We start from the raw sequence: 18,044 nt of genomic DNA on the forward strand, positions 1-18,044 counted from the left end.
ATGCAGCACCATCCCGATGCGTGACTATTCTCATATAGTTTTCTCCTTCTAGTTATGTCGAAACTACGTCTTATTTAAACACACCTCACGGACGCACAATATAATTGTCTATTAGAAAGACAAAAATAATTTGATTCAATCTAATTAAAATTGTATCTTCACATCGCTCCCGTTTACTGATATGTCGCGTTGAAGATCTAACAACATCCCGTAGAGGGTCATGTTCAGGCGACCTTTGCATTAACCAATCAGATGAGAGCTTACGCATTTCTGTAAGTGATGATGTAATGATTTCGGAACACACTTGCTATGATAAAAGACCGAGAGGTGTCAAATGAGCATCGAAAATGGCGGCGCCCATGACACCACGCCGTGTCTATCTACAAGACAACGTTTGTACAATTTGTGGATTTTGCTTTGAAATAAGAGAGACTTCCTCTTCTGGTGATGTTGTCGTTAAAAAGTTTAACAACCTGAAACTAAAATTAACCAATGACAGGCTTCGCAATATTCAAACTATCACTGGACCAGACGAAAAAGTGGATTTTGGGCTACGAGGTGTCTGCATTAAATGCTACAGGTCCTGCTTTCTGATTGGTTGAAAGAAAGAGTTATGTCGCGTTTTGATTGGCTTGTTATAAATACGATAATGCATTCATGTTGACCTCTGACGTGACCCTCTATGGGATGTTGTTAGATCTTCAACGCGACATATCAGTAAACGGGAGCGATGTGAAGATATAATTTTAATTAGATTGAATTTGATTTAGTGCATAATACTAGATAAAATGTATTTATATTTTGTTTTTTATTTATTCGTTTTTATATTTTTTTTTTATTAAAATATCGCTATACCAGTTTTCTCTGTTCTCATACATTAACGCTGAACAGTCTTATATTATAGCATTATTTAAAGTTTTTAGGTCACCTGAGCTTTAGCTCAAGTGACCTATTGCTATCCTTTTTCGTCCGTCGTCGTCCGTCGTCCGTCGTCCGTCGTCCGTTAACATTTTACATTTCAAACTTAAAGTCAAGTTCTGCTGGACCGATCGAACTGAAAGTTGGTAGGAATGATCAGCTCATGGTCCTGACAAAGTGTTGTTATTTTTCGGGTCGATCAGAAATCCAATATGGCCGCCACGGCCGCCATTTTGAAAACCTATTTCAAACTTAAAGCCAAGTTCTGCTGGACCGATCGAACTGAAAGTTGGTAGGAATGATCAGCTCATGGTCCTGACAAAGTTAAGTTAACATTATACTATTTTTTACTCAAATTGGTACATATTTCAACAACAAAAATAAATACTATAGACTCAGGTGACCGTTAAGGCCCATGGGCCTCTTGTTCTGTTTTATTGTTGAAAAATGAAAAACAAGTGTATAACTGTATTAAATTTGAATGTATTATCAAACGATTTTTTTACACTAACATGCTTCGTCGTATGAAGTTTACATATATGATTTTAAATAATGTCATATTTGAGTTAATGTACTGTTTTAGACTCATATTGTTTATACCATAAACAGTTACTTACAATGTCAACTTTGTGTACTCAATATCTATAAATGTACTCTGTCTGTATTTCGCTCAGTCCTTAATTCTGCTAGATGTCCATACTACTCAGCTAGGACTTTATTCTATTCGCATTCAGCTCGGTTCATTGCCACATTTCACTCAGTCAACAAATCCACTCTGCCTTTCTACTAAGTCGATAAGTCCACATGCAGCTTTGTCTATACATCAATATGTCCGCATTCAGCTCAGTCCGTATTCACTTCAGTCTATATTCTGAGCTGTATGGTTAATCACGTTTTCCAGCTTTTGTGATGAACGCTATGCACCCACGCAATTTCCCTTGTTTATCTCCTTAAGAGCTATAGGATACCGCCTAGCCATATAGATAAGTGTTAGACCCAGACACCTCCAGCTTACCAACCCGTATGGACGTACATGTCATATAAACAAGGATTATCTGTCACTTAAAAACACTTTTTTTCTGACTGAAACTCCCTTTTTGGAAATAAGTAGACATTGTTTTTAACCCGGTATAAGTTTAAATGCACACAAATATCCTTGTGTATAAAAAGGGCCCCTTGCTTAAAATATACGTACTGAAACATCCCTTTATTATTTTATTCTTGTATGAGGAAATGGGATCTCTTCGCCCTTTTCCGTCGCATGCTTGTTATTTCACGTAAATGGCCGAGCGGGGTCCGATTGACGTATGAGGAAGAGAGTTGATTTCGACTCTCATTACTTTTGCTACAATGGTTTATGTGTACTATTAGAAGGCTCATGCCAACAAATTTAATGCAGACACTGTCATTTCTGAAACTCTTAAATAAAGCCATTATTTGTCTTTTAATATAATCTGTTTTCTCTGTTGCAGAAAGACACATACCTCTGTTATGGAATGAAAATGAATGCAACTCCCACATATATAGGTAAGTTGCTGCATGATGAATATGTTTCTTTACTTAAAGACCAGAGTTTAAAATTTCTTAGAATAGCTGTGATGTCCATGCAAGTTTGGTCTTTAAACCTGTATGATATTATGAAATAAGTATGAAGTACTATGTTAGAATAGAAACAGAAGACATGTCATTTGAACCCACTTGTTTTAAGCAGGTCAGCTTCACGAAAGCCTAACGGGAAATTTAAATATAATATTTATTTAAAAGTTGGAATTTCAAAACAAAAATTACATGAGGGCGGATCCTTAGTATTAATCTACAGAGAAAAATGTTCTATGGTTTTTTTTTTAATATTTCACGAAAAATCACATTTAGAACTTTTACGTTCATGAGTCGTTAAACTAAGCAAACTATGAACGATTGGCCATGATAGAAGTATTGCCCTTGTTGTATGGTGAAAATGTTCCAACTATAGTCATTGTAGTTAAATTTGTGCTTACTTAACTACGCAAAACCGACGAATTGACACATTATATTTAATATACTGAAGTGATGTTGCAACAGAATCATCAAAACGAACATGTTTACATAGTAACATATTTTGAAGAGTTGCAACGCGAAAATGTTTACAGTAAAAAATGTTAACTTTAACTGTATGCTGTTTTTGGAAGAGAAGTACTTATCAAATTATCAAATAAAATGTCAGAGACTGGATCATTTAAAAATAATCCAAATCATGTTGTAAACATTATAAAAGCTGTTTTCTATTTGAATGGTACATTATTTTTAAAAGCCATTTTATCCGTTAAGCAACCATAACGTTGTAAAACCTAGTACAAAACTTCTACAATTACTTACAATTACGTGAAATTGTCCATCCATACCTAATTTTGAGGTCTTGAATTCACTCAGTCTTATTTCTGCGAAAATCCTAACGCATGACATGATCCGAGGTAAGAAATATCTGTATTTCCTAGATGTAATGCATGTTTCTGAAAGCAAATTAAAGCTATTTCTGTTATTTTATACACTTCTGAAGAAATTCTGAAATCCTGACATTTGATGAATATTATTTTGCGTTGCAATGCTAGCAGTATTTGCTTGCTACTACTCGCTACCTACCTCGTGACAAATGTAACTGACATTCTCCTGGCGTATATTTTTATGCCGCACCATTACTTTCATATACCACACCGAACATTAAAAACCGATTTACAGTTTTTTTGCCTACACCTTCTTTTACATATACAACACAGTACGTGCGTCTGACACAGCAGTTATGACGTTAAGGATTTTATCGGTGTCGTGGTATTTAGCTCCATGTGTAATGGTGTTTTCCCAGAAGGACAAGATAACGTTTACAGAGAATAATAAGAGATAGCTATGGATAGTATTTCCTGCGCGATGTCATCATTTTACAGCTTCGTGACATAACTACCATGGTGATACATAATGGGCCTACACATAACACCTCCGTATATACGGTGTTAAATCATTCATGTTATCGTTACTTTTGCCTGATGGGAGACGTAAATGAAGATGGGTTCACAAAGATGTATTGACTCCGTACCTACACTATAGTTAATCATTCATGTTATCGTTACTTTTGCCTGCTGGGTGACGTAAATGAAGATGGTTTCACAAAGATGTATTGACTCTGTACCTACACTATAGTTAATAATTCATCCGTTCATTTACCCCAGATCTGAATTTCTTGTGTATGGCATACATTACATCCGTAGACAATACTGTATACTTCACTAATCTTGTAATTATATTACCTCCATACAAAAACCTACATAATTCACTGGCATAGTTCTACTGTACTGTAAATTATAGACCTAACGAACAGAGTCTTATTCAACCATGAACGATATAGAAATGAGCACATTGTCAATATAACTAAAATGAAAAACCTTTTTTTTTTTTTTTTACTTTATTTATATAAGGAAAGAACACTATTTGTGATATTTTCGATATTTTGTAATTTCTGAATCCTATGCCAAGTGGGCTGATAATTGCTTAGTGCACTATTGACAATAAGCTCAAATACAATGCTTCACTTTCTATTTCGCTCTCGTATTGTGATCAATTGTTATTTTTAGCATCGATTGGAAAACAATAATGATAAAACATGAACTTTGTTGGCATGAAACTGTATCTTTGTATGCACATTTCTGTGCAATTCGTGTGCAATAAGAGCAGGTCATTGACATTAACTATAAAATTATAATGATCTTAATTAGATAAGAAGGGAAAAGTCGTTCTTTAGATAAACCCTATGGATAATTGTTTTTGGACATGTTGATGGATTGCTAAGCCGAACCTAATGCATACATACATCGTTAGCTTAGATAGATACACTTTTGCAACGGACAGCTTCTAGTATGGGGCAGATTCCTAATACCAGTCATTCATTCCAATTACACAGTCACCTGATCCGGGTTTATGTGATCAATACTCCAGTTTGGTATATTCGTTGCAAGAGGATTATCTTCTGAATGGTTCTGTAATGTTTTAATCCAAAATGATAGCAACGTAGCCACGCCCATATAGGCTTTCAGTCTCGGGGGTTCATATGTGCTATTTACATAACCCAGACGGACAGTCAATAAAAATGTATCTTTATTACAGTGTCACATAACATGTTTTCAACAGGTGCAATATCAATATGATATACACTTCATATATTGCTCTGCAAATGTTGTCAGTCGGTGCATATGTGTAAAAATACTAACACATGTAATAAAATACATAGTGAACACATAGATAAACAGACGCGGTCACCGATATGATTATTTAGCTAAAATGCATTGCAGATATGCGTTAGGTAAACCAACTTATCAGAGACGTATTTTGAGTTTCAAAATTCTGATCTTAAAGAAAGGCTTTATCAGATGGTAAGATTCCAATATCACCATATAAATAAGAGTCAAATTTAAAATGTATTTTGTTTGATAAGATGTGTTCATATGGAGGTATTCCAACAATATTTTAATAAATATAAAACTTTTATTAAATAACAAAAAATTGTTGCCTCTCAATATTACAAGAAACTTTTATTGCCGATTAAGTTTGTGTATTTGAGGTCAATAAAATATCGTCATAGATATTTTCTGTTTTGAACACTTTGGACACAGTTTGTCATGTGCTTGCCATTGATAAGTCCTGGATCATCCTCGATTTCCAGGGGTTACGCTCATTTTCGCTCCCTTCTCCTCTGGAGTATGTCATAGCAAAATTGAAGGCACGAAAATAGCTGTTTGATTGGTATCAGGTAAAAAAAACCAATCGCTTGGCTGCTACCTGTCCTTTGGAGATTACAAAGGAGATACGCCCGACTTCAAAGTCTGTCAAATTGTACCGTTACGTGACTGCAAGACTCTTTTGATGTACATCAAAGGCTCGAACTTGTATTCTTGTCTCATCAACAAGGTGGCGCGCACCGAGCCTTCAATTTTGCTATGACATATTCCAGGGGTGTAGAGAGCGTAAGTGAGCATAACCCCTGGATGGTCCTGGATGGACAACATGGACATATGATGCAGTGAAATGTTCACTTTGTTTGGATTTCTGCATCGATACACTGAAACTTAAATCCTAAATATCCTTGCTGACAAGCTACGCATCGTAATCGTCTTGTTATAAGGATTCGAGCTTGTTATACCAAAGGAAACTTAAACTATCTGATTTGAAGAAAATATTTTCCATTATTTATCTCCTAGTTTCTCCATATTTGAATTGTTTTACAAACTTTCTATATTAGATTTATAGCCCGATAGTAAACGGCATTGATTCCCCCTTCACTCATATTACTCCTAAATTGTAGGAAAATATTTTAAAATGTTTTCATAACATTTAAAAAAAATAGTTTGATCATACTGAAAGGTATTGAAATGAATCAGAGGCTAAGGTACTCAAAGCAGTATTGTATCTAGAAAAAACCCAAATGAATAATCTAGAAACTGGAAAAAAATAAGTGTTGTGACCAACATTATAAGTTGTTACTAATCGATTATTTCACCTGTACATTTTTTTTTGCTAATCGATTATTTCACCCTTGATCCTCCTGTACATATTGGTTTTTTTTTTGTTTTTGTTTTTAAATTGACAGACGTAAAATGAATTCGTACCAAAATAAAACAGTATGGCTACTTTTCAGTCGGGTTTCACCCTCATGCCAACAAAGACATTGCCCATCACATGCTCTTGTACGGTTGTAAGGAGCCAGGCGTCAGGGGCGATGACGCCATCTGGTAAGTCTTCACGTTCGTCGCCATAACATAATTTCCATATTCGTCTATTTCACTATCTACTAAGATTAAAAAACATTATCGGTGTCTCTATTACTTACATACTTTAATTGATTTAACAAGGGAAGTCAGGAATCAATATTCGATACATGATGTTTTCTCTTTTGTTTTGTTGTCTCCTATGATTTTGCTTTAGTGCTTTCATACCGTCTTCAGGTTCCGGTAGTGTCTGTGTGTTGACGCGATGGTAGGTATTTTTATGCCCCCGCCATGTAAACACTTAGCAGCTTCATTCTTTGACAGATTTTGGTCAAACTTTATACAAAGGTCAAGTATGATTATACTTCGGCCATTGTTATGTTTCAGGGTTCCAAGGTCAAGGCCAAGGTCACTGTTGCTATATAGAGAAAATCATCTACTGATTCAATTTAAACACTCAATATGTTATGGAGATGGTAATAACATACAGAAAAAACATATGAATATTAAAATCAACTTTACGTGTATTACCTTGTGTGTGTGCATGTTTCAGGGTATCAAGATCAAAGTGGTTGTAACTTTTTATAGAACACTGAAACTAATTTCACATGGCAGCGGGGGCATTTATGTCTTACAGACATTTTCTAGTATATGTAAAATTATATTGCATTTATTAATAAAATGATTTGTTAGTATTTTTAAATGACAGTTGAGTAGTGTTTGTGATCACGAATATATATATTTCTTCACTCTGAATTACTTTGCCGTTTTACAAAATTTGTTTTGGGGAAAGCAGAGTATTTTGTGATATCACGAAGAATGTTGAAATCCTTTTACATTTTCCAGACGCATATAGAGGTATTTTCGACATAGACGTATAGTTTAGAAATCTGTAGGAAAAAAATTAAAAAATATACCATTTCAACTGTCTTTCAATAAATATAGAGTTACAAAAACATGGCTAATTGTGGCATTCGTCCCACCAAATATATAATGTTATCCCAACATGTTACAGGAACTGTGGCGAGATGGCCCACACCACCTCGACCTACTCAACAGCTGGGGTCTGTGGTTCAGGGCAACAGATCGTCTACGCATGGGCAATGGACGCCCCGGCTCTCCAACTCCCTGAAGGTAAGACATTCATATAAGAATTATATTAAATTTCGTTCAAATTAAAATTATTATTATATTCTCCAAATAACATGAACATATATGACAGGACTTAATGGACACGTCATCGTTAGTATACAGTACATCACGTGTTTATTCATAGACTTTCCGGTTCAGACTAAGGTTAAGTTACTGAATCCCTAGTTTTGTCTGCTATTAGACACAGAAACGTGATAGTACTTGCTTAGAACTGATAGTCTTCAAAAGATACTTACGGTCCAACTGTTCGTTCTCATTTTAAGTGTTCATAATCTTCCCTACTCTTTTAAGATCATCTCATGTCCTGATTGGTTTTCTTATTAAGTAACTAGTTTGTCCTTTTGTGTTGACGCTGTGGTACATGGTGGCATATATTTCTATATTTCCTTAAGACTCCATGTCCAACTGCGCTAAGGTTTTTCCTTTAAGCAATAACCTTTCCTTAACTTCCTTTTGGATATAACTGTTGCACAGTTTGGCTAAGACACTTTCGTTGACCCGCTAGCCCAATCGGTTAGAGAGAAGTCAATTGTTCAAATTCTGGTCTAGCCCCCTTAGTTTTTTTACGCTTAGAGCACTGATTATATTTTATTGTCTTTCTTATTTCTCTCTAAATGTTTTTTTTTTAAATGATTTATCTAAGCTATAGTCATGCCAGAAAAAAACACTTTTACAGTTTTCGGCAGTTAGAGTTTTTGGCAGTTGTACGGGAGCATTAAGATAGATTTAAGGTCCGATGCGCACTGGCATTTGAAAGTTTGCAATAAAAACCCACTCTAGACCGCACGACCGCCCGTAACTATGATGTCCGGGAGAGTTGAAAATGATTGGTAAACTGTTCACTTTCCTGTCTAGTGATAAGGGTTGTACTAGACTAGAACGTGTTGTGTTGCCGGTTCACAGAGAGTATATTTATTAATGTTAAGAAGGTATAAGACAAGGAAACAGAGCCGGTTTACAGAATGAGTTCGAAGTTTCATCAATAAAGCTATAGAATTAAAGAGCAAATACGTTTGCCGATTTACACAAAGATCCAGATGAACAGATTCTGTTTATAACAGTAATTATTATCTTCAAATTTCAAGTTATTTTCTTGAAATTTCGAGTTATTATCTTCAAATTTCGAGTTAGGAAGTCGAAGTTTCGAGTTATCATCTTGAAATTTCTAGTTAATTAGTCGAAATCTCGAGTTATTATCTTGAAATTTTGAGTAAGTAAGTCGAAATTTCGAGTTATTGTCCTTGAAATTTCGAGTTATTATCTTGAAATTCGGAGTTATTATCTTGATTTTTTTTCTTTCTACATGGCCCTAATGGTCTTCCGTACGTAACTGGTATATGATATTGCTAATTATTTAATTATAACATATTAATATAAAAAAACACCAGACAAAGGGTATGAAATCACTGTTTATATAACTCACTATATGACCAAGCGGTCATTGAACTTTGGTCGAGTTGCTGATTGCTTTTGATAGACACTGTCAATTCTCGTCGATAAAACACCTGTTGATAAAAGGAACTGGTCGATTCATTCTCAACAACAAATTATCAGTAACATTGTTTTCCTAGGGAAAGATCCTAATATGCAAGACACCAATAAATAGGGAAATACAAGACATTGTTTCCTCACGATAACAAACGCCAATATCACTCAACAATAATAACAGATGGAAGTAATCTGACACATAGAAATCAGGAAGACATTTCGAATCTCTAAAAAAAGCCGGAAACAAAACAATGTTTTATTGAATCGAAACTGAGCACACGGAACGTGTTTTATTTGTTTGGCATTGTCATTAATTGAGTGTTTGGAAAAACCGTCTCTCTCTCTCTCTTTCGCTCGAAAACATTACGTTTCCTTTTGTTGATTCTGAATTAAGGTCGCAGTTCTTTTTAACTGTGGCTGAGATGGGCTCAGCAGTTTTCCGAGCTATTAATTCTATCTGTGATGTTCCACTGATGATGTTTGTAGAATCTGTCCCAACCTTCATTAAAGTGTATTGATCGAGGCGTTGTACGCATGGTTGTCATTAGAAGTTTGCTGAAAACTGCCTATTTGTTGCTGGCTTGAACAGACAGCGGCTTTAATGTTATTTGAAGAAGGTATCTAATTGCTATTACCCGGAATATGAACCCTATTGTGGTGGCATTCAGTGTTATATTAGAAACATTTGAAGGTTGCAATTCATTGCTAAATTGATCGCATATTTGCATAACAAAGTTGCTATGCGATATAACATTCGTACCGAAATTATTCAGTATGAAGAAAACTAACTAACCTTCACGAAAGCAATCAATATGTTTCCTATATCTGTATTTGCAGTAATGGTTTAAACATTTATGATAACGCATTTAAAAATAAAAATATATCGGAAGGAACTTCAAACAAATGTAAAGTTCGTGTCGTAAAGATTACCGCGGCATGCTGACTCATGCACATGGAACCTGTTATTAATAATATAACACAGTATTAGATGCAACATTTGTTGGTGATTTCGTGTAATAGTACACGTTCTAACTTGAGTGCAACAGGTTGGAATGAAGCAGTTTCATAGTTCCTAATTCACATAAGTTGTGTACTACTGTTACATGTAACATATAATTCAGGAAAAGAATATAATATAAACGCGTACAGGCTTTTTTGTGTTTGTATATTTGTTATTTTATTTTTGTTTGGGTGTCAGACGGTTGAAAAATTGATTTTTGGATATTTTCAAGGAAAATTGATTTTATTATCTTTTTTAAAAACACAAATTACTGTTATGAGATATCGACGAAAACCCATAACATAACGGCTGCATACGTATCTATTGTATATAAGTATTTCACCACAGGAACAATGGAAAGTATCTTAAAGAATAACGAAATATAGATAAAAGGCTGATTTTTAAAAAGAAAAAACTTCATACTTTAACGGGTTAAGCGTTAATGTCTCTTTTAGACAGAGACAGAAGCTGCTAAAACAAACATCTTTATCACTGGGTTTTTTTCGAGCATTTAGTCATGAGACATCGTAACGTGTTCTATGTTTTGTTTGTGTCATGACTGGCTTTCTTATCACGTAACTTCATGCATTATTCAATGCACGAGGACTTCCTTGGCGGCATAACCATTCCATGACTTCAGCTTCTTATCACAACTTTAAAACTTTGCACTTAATGCATTATTCACTTTGAGACAAAATGTAAGTTAAAAAATGACTGATTCGGCATTGATCTTCCTTTTTAACCATTTCCTTGTTGTTTGATCGTATCTCTATATGGAATTCCGGCTTGTTCAATTACTCTTGATCACGCTATCTTCTGCGTGTGCAGATCGTTAACCCTTGGGTATTAGAGAGAGGAGCTAATATTGAATTATCTGTGCGCCCACACATAAGCCTATTGATTTAGCCTTAGATGCGGAATACAGTTGTTTGTTCTACTGTTTTCAGTCACATAGGAAATGTCAGCCACTATAGTAAATGTCCACCCCAATAAAACAGTCCCGGTATCTGTAACGAGGTAAGGTCGGCCGTAGTCTGGCTAGTTTCAATACAACATAAAACCAAATTTCGTACACATATTTAAAGGTTTAAATCTATTTTAAATCCTGCATATGTTGTTTTGTCAATCCCTGCAAGTCTTTCTATTTTAAATCTTTCTATTTTAAATCCATATTATAAATCTATTTTACATCCTTTTTTGTCATTTTATTTCCTTTTCAACCACCCTTACAACTGTTGTTTATATGGTGGAATGTACAAATCAGACATTTTCTTTGTCTGTTTGATACAGGATTTGTCCAGCCCTGCAAGTCTTTCCATTTTAAATCCATATTTTAAATCTATCTTGCATCCTTTTATGTCAATTGTTATCTTTTCAACCGCTCTTGCAACTGTTGTTTATATGGTGTAATGTACAAATCAGACATTTTCTTTGTCTGCTTGATGCAGGTTTTGTCGTCCCCTGCAAATCTTATACATGTATTTTCAAATGCAATGTTGACACGAGGACGCACATCACTACCTTACAATGACAGCAGAATAAAGACACGAGTGCTCTCCAGGCATGATCCCCCTCAGTTACTAAAGCAACAGCGGGGACTAGATGCGCCATTTAGACGTCCCTCTTAAGGATACAATAGGGACCTACCCCTATAAAGCGTAGATAGAACGCATGTTTGGGGATTAAAAAACCAGAACACTTGCTCATTTGTGAACGACTTTTTTATTTTTTGTTTAAACACAGTTAATACAGTCCACACCTACTAAGAAGATTTCATGGTTTAAAGTTGTTTGTATACTGTAAGGAGAACAATATACAGGGAATTGAAACCTCCTGTCTATCTTGGAGTTATATTTATGGTCTCGTTTGTAACGTGATTCAATTTACCAAGTTGAGTTATATAGCACCTGTCACCTGGACGATTATTCACACGCGAACAAAACGCTTTGTGTGCTCGTTTCGAAATGTGTTTCACCGGAATGACATTTACAACAGATTCTTGCAAATTTCTTGTCTTCACGTTTTTCAGGAGAACCAAAAATAGCATCAACTAATGTATCAATTTTACACAGGGGAAACAAAAATCACACACTGTTTCCAAAGTAATGGAATGCATTAAGCTCAATAAAAGCCCACGTCCTTTGAGATTGATTTGGCTGGAATCGCGAATGGATGTGCTGACCATTCACGGCGATGTTGTCTTTGTTGGAGAGATGACCTGTTCTGAGATCGACTAAAAGCATTGTTACCTTTCAAAATATTTGTTAATACTGCTGTTTATGATATTTCATGAGCTGCATGAATGGTGGGATATTCTTTATATGGTGTTCAAGAGTACGCTTACACGGATTCTTATATATTAAAACTTGTATGACAACAACTGAGATAGCAATTCACAATACCATGTCACAAAGCGGACGAACCTTTGCCAAACCGGTAAGGACTAAAACGTTACAATGTATGGATTTTTGTCTCCTCCCACACTGTTAGTAACGGACCAGACTCTGCGTCATAGTTTATTCAGGAGATCTGTGCCATGACTTATCTAGAATCTACCACTCCATAATCATTGAACTCCTCAATTATATGAACTGGATTTTATCGAATTTGGAGCCCAGTATTTCCATACATCACATATAAAACCATTCTTGTTGTAACTACAGTTCGATTAGAAAAATAAATCTCTTTGTGAAAATTCCTGGAGAAACTTGTCATTGAAGATTTTTGGATTGTTAACAGAACATATCTCGGCTATACGATATTGATTCTTTGTAAATTAGCTGTTGCCATGGTTTCGCGTTCGTGTAATCATAGCATAGGGGTACCTATGTCGCCAAATTAATTTCATACCATAATGTAAGTTAGCAATTGCCTGAGGTAAAACAACAAGGTCGTCATTCGATCCTCATTCTTTGGCGAGTAATATTCATTGATTTTACGCTGTCGTTCCATGTCTATTCCCAAACTTTGGGTTTGTGCTCTGTATATAATTGGATTCTGTTGACATCAACTATTTATTTTTCGCAATGTTTTGAACATTATACATGTATCTCTCTGGAGCAATTAACAGGATGCAGGAATTTTATCGGGTACGTCGTGAGAATGTAGCTCCCAAAGGACACACGAGTGTGACATGCTATTATATTACATATCCCAGTAATGTATAGAAAATATAACTATACTTCATTAACAAAAATATCGGCAGATGGAGAATCAGATAGATAGAGTAGATAGAATTATAGTCCATGTTTTTATTAATTTTTGATTGCTTTCGTTGGAGTTGTAGCCTCAATGGATGTTTATCACTATACTTTTTATTGATTATATTTTGTTTTCTCTTTTCAATTTAGAATGCATTTATGAGGATAATCACGGCTTGTTTTAAGTCGTAGATAACTCAAATTGATTAGAAAAATTAACATGTTATTATTTCGTAATTTGAATGTTGCTCATAAAACAGATAATACTGCGAAATACCGTTGGACGGGATCACGTATTCGTCGTGGAAATAATAACCTTAAAGCAGTATGGCACAACTATTGGCAAGGTTCATGTGGATAGACATGGAGGAGAACATGAACCGCTATGCCTGATACGCTACAAAACTATTGGCAAGGTCCCTGTGGATAAACATGGAGGAGAACATGAACCGCTATGCCTGATACGCTACAAAACTATTGGCAAGGTTCCTGTGGATAAACATGGATAAGAACATGAACCGCTATGCATGATACGCTACAAAACTATTGGCAAGGTCCCTGTGGATAAACATGGAGGAGAAGATGAACCGCTATGCATGATACGCTACAAAACTATTGGCAAGGTTCCTGTGAATAAACATGGATAAGAACATGAACCGCTATGCATGATACGCTACAAAACTATTGGCAAGGTCCCTGTGGATAGACATGGAGGAGAACATAACCCGCTATGCCTGATACGCTACAAAACTATTAGCAAAGTTCATGCGGATATACATGGAGGAGAACATGAACCGCTATGCCTGATACGCAACAAAACTATTGGCAAGGTCCCTGTGGATAGACATGGAGGAGAACATGAACCGCTATGCCTGATACGCTACAAAACTATTGGCAGGGTTCCTGTGGATAAACATGGAGGAGAACATAAACCGCTATGCCTGATACGCTACAAAACTATTGGCAAGGTCCCTGTGGATAAACTTGGAGGAGAACATGAACCGCTATGCCTTATACACTACAAAACTATTGGCAAGGTCCCTGTGGATAAACACGGAGGAGAACATGAACCGCTATGCCTGATTCGCTACAAAACTATTGGCAAGGTTCCTGTGGATTAACTTGGAGGAGAACATGAACCGCTATGCCTGATACACTACAAAACTATTAGCAAGGTCCCTGTGGATAGACATAGAGGAGAACATGAACCGCTATGCATGATACGCTACAAAATTATTGGCAATGTCCCTGTGGATAAACATGCAGGAGAACATGAACTGTTATGGCTGATACGCTACAAAACTATTGGCAAGGTCCCTGTGGATAAACTTGGAGGAGAACATGAACCGCTATACCTGATACACTACAAAACTATTGGCAAGGTTCCTGTGGATTAACTTGGAGGAGAACATGAACCGCTATGCCTGATACGCTACAAAACTATTGGCAAGGTTCCTTTGGATAAACACGGAGGAGAACATGAACCGCTATGCCTGATTCGCTACAAAACTATTGGCAAGGTTCCTGTGGATAAACACGGAGAAGAACATGAACCGCTATGCCTGATACGCTACAAAAGTGTTGGCAATGTCCCTGTGGATAGACATGGAGGAGCACATGAACCGCTATGCCTGATACGCTACAAAACTGTTGGCAATGTCCCTGTGGATAAACATGCAGGAGAACATGAACTGTTACGGCTGATACGCTACAAAACTATTGGCAAGGTCCCTGTGGATAAACTTGGAGGAGAACATGAACCGCTATGCCTGATACACTACAAAACTATTGGCAAGGTTCCTGTGGATAGACAGTGAGGAGAACATGAACCGCTATGCCTGATACGCTACAAAACTGTTGGCAATGTCCCTGTGGATAAACATGCAGGAGAACATGAACCGCTATGCCTGATACGCTACAAAATGTTTAGTTGCGAGTCTTCTAATGAAATGGACAAAACACTTGTATGCTATCTATAAATTAATGTTTATCTTTGTAAGTACGATAAAATTTAAGCGTTTGCTTGCATTGCATGGTATACACGCCAAGCTTTTTGTATCAACCTTTGCCTCAGTTAGATCGAGACTCGCCAGGGGCATACGTACTCAGGTGTACACTTGGGTACGGATAGAGACTCTCCATGTGTTGCCTGGGTGTTATGTCCGAAACTCTACAGGTAATGCCTGAGGTGCAGAGTCTTGACGTAATCGACACTTCAAGAATTGAAATGTTTTGATTTGTTTTCCCTGTTGTGAACAAACAGATAAAAACATATCCATGATGTAGTAACTTATATCGCTAGAAAACTTTCGTATCTGGTTCTTACCTGTGCATACATACATGCAAGTCGTATGAGAAACACAATTGCGTGTATTGCTAATACGCTCGTTTTTCCCGATCGTATCTGTTATTTCGGAACCCATTGGGTTTCATTACTTGTCAACACAGGCATCAACGTCAGCCCAATACTCTACGGGTGGTCGGGTGGTGCAGTAGATAGCGCACTTGCCTTTTACCAAGGCGGCCGGGGATCGATTCCCCGATCTGACGTGAAAGGTGTGGGGTCACTTGCCCGACCACGTAGGTTTTCTCCGGATACTCCGGTTTTCCTTCCACAATAAAACCCCGCGCGCTTACATCCGGGCCAACAAGAGCGATTAATATAAGTTGAAATAACTTGTTTCATGATTGTTGTAAATACTGTGTATGAAAAACAAGTTTTAGGTGGTGACATTGGGTTTTATGCAAACTCAATAAAGTACCATATACTTAGGACCAATATTTCAGCAAGAGAGAGAGAAACATATATATTTATGGAAACTCCACGGTTCGAACGCGCGACTTTTCCCATTCCTATACATCACTGTACCACTGATGCTGGCCAAGATTCGTTCATGCACAGTAACAAAATGAAAGATGAATACATTGTCAAGGGCACTAATTTAAGCAAGAAAAAAGTGGAACTCTTCTTTGCGATCATAACTAGTGCAGTGGGACCTGTTACCTTAACTATAAATATTAAGGACATGGCGTTTGACTAATGAGGCGGTTGACATCATTGTCTTCGGTAATATGTTTTTAAAAGTTGATTTACTGCTTTCTATTCTTTATCACATATTATATGCAATTCTACTGTAACAGCTAGGAAAAACTGTTATTTGATGACGAATGATCGCCGATCGTTTCTTTATGATATACTTACAAAAGATTATTTTATGCGTTGTATGTAATATATTACATAATACACTTCTTACTTATTCTTCATATGGATGTATTTATGCGATCGATCGATATTTGTTTTCAAAAGATATCCCCAACATGCTTTTGTTGAGGTCGCATGGGTATTTTTCATCTATTGTTTGACAAATTAATATAAAAAAACCATATTGATTATAATAAATATGAAACAGAAATAGCATCTCCATAAGTATAGTAAAACCTCGATATAATGTTCCTCCTTTGATTTGCCGCCTTGTTTAACGTCAATATATTATAAGTTTCCTTTTTCCTTTTTTCTTAACAATTTCTTTATTCGTTTCCCTCCATAAATCGCCAAACCCATATATTCTTGTGCAAATGTATGGGGGTTTAACTGTATTTTCATTTAGAATAAGGGCGAGTTTTTGCATCCGTTTTACTATTTGGACTTTATTGGAAAACAAATAGAAGATTACATCTATTTTGTATTCATCCTGTATGCAATTCCCGACAACACAGAAAATACAATAAGGTAATAAAATGTAACCTATTGCTTACGAGACTACTTTGTAAGGAACACAGCTTGGGTTATAACTAATAAATGAGCTCATTTTCCTTCACTGCCTCTTTGTTGTAATGATGATGTGTAATGTAAGGCTACATATAAAACCGAGTCATATTGCCCTATAAAAGCAGCGGAAGTACAATGTAATGTACATTTGCTATGGTGGGATTCTATATATATATATACATCATGAAGGAGGTTAGGCCCCTAGGGAAATTATGCTTTTTATAGCTGCTCTGTGTTATTTGTACTGTGGTACGTTTGATTGGTTCAACCCCCACACATCTTTAAATACAGCCAATCAATATACCTGTAATTACATTAATCAATTAGGCGGTTTGCTATTAATTTAAATAGTTGAATAGACAAACACAACAATTGATCGCCATTTTCTTTTTTGTTATCATTTTATCGGAAATGATAACGTTTTGTATCAATCTCATGTATTTAATATCCGACACATTTCAAGTCATTACTGTTCAAGAAAGAAAGAAAAACAAACAACCAAACATAGTTTACGTAAATCCCCTTTAAACCAATGTCACTACTGAAAAATTATTTTCGTCATGTAACTAGTTCCTCAATGGACAAAACAACTGTCTGGTGAAGTGTCATTCATTTTTGGCATACCGTATCTATTACCATACCGTATCTATTACCACACTGTATCTATTACCATACCGTATCTATTACCATACCGTATATATTACCACACTGTATCTATTACCATACTGTATTTATTACCATACCGTATCTATTACCATACCGTATCTATTACCACACTGTATCTATTA

The 18,044-nt window shown here is 36.0% G+C and overlaps 1 protein-coding gene across 1 annotated transcript in view; it reads left to right on the top strand.

Annotated features, from left to right (window-relative positions):
* The window catches only part of LOC110454227 (fibrillin-2-like), a 111,652-nt gene that overhangs the window by 87,001 nt on the left and 6,607 nt on the right, over positions 1-18,044 (top strand). Inside the window, exons 68-70 of the mRNA XM_021503636.1 lie at positions 2,391-2,445; positions 6,578-6,671; positions 7,663-7,781. Of these exons, the coding sequence (XP_021359311.1) occupies positions 2,391-2,445; positions 6,578-6,671; positions 7,663-7,781 (268 nt within the window). The remainder of the gene's footprint in view (positions 1-2,390; positions 2,446-6,577; positions 6,672-7,662; positions 7,782-18,044) is intronic.

The sequence above is a fragment of the Mizuhopecten yessoensis genome, unplaced genomic scaffold (assembly GCF_002113885.1).
Source record: "Mizuhopecten yessoensis strain PY_sf001 unplaced genomic scaffold, ASM211388v2 scaffold7725, whole genome shotgun sequence".
NCBI classification, from domain to species: Eukaryota; Metazoa; Mollusca; class Bivalvia; order Pectinida; family Pectinidae; genus Mizuhopecten; species Mizuhopecten yessoensis.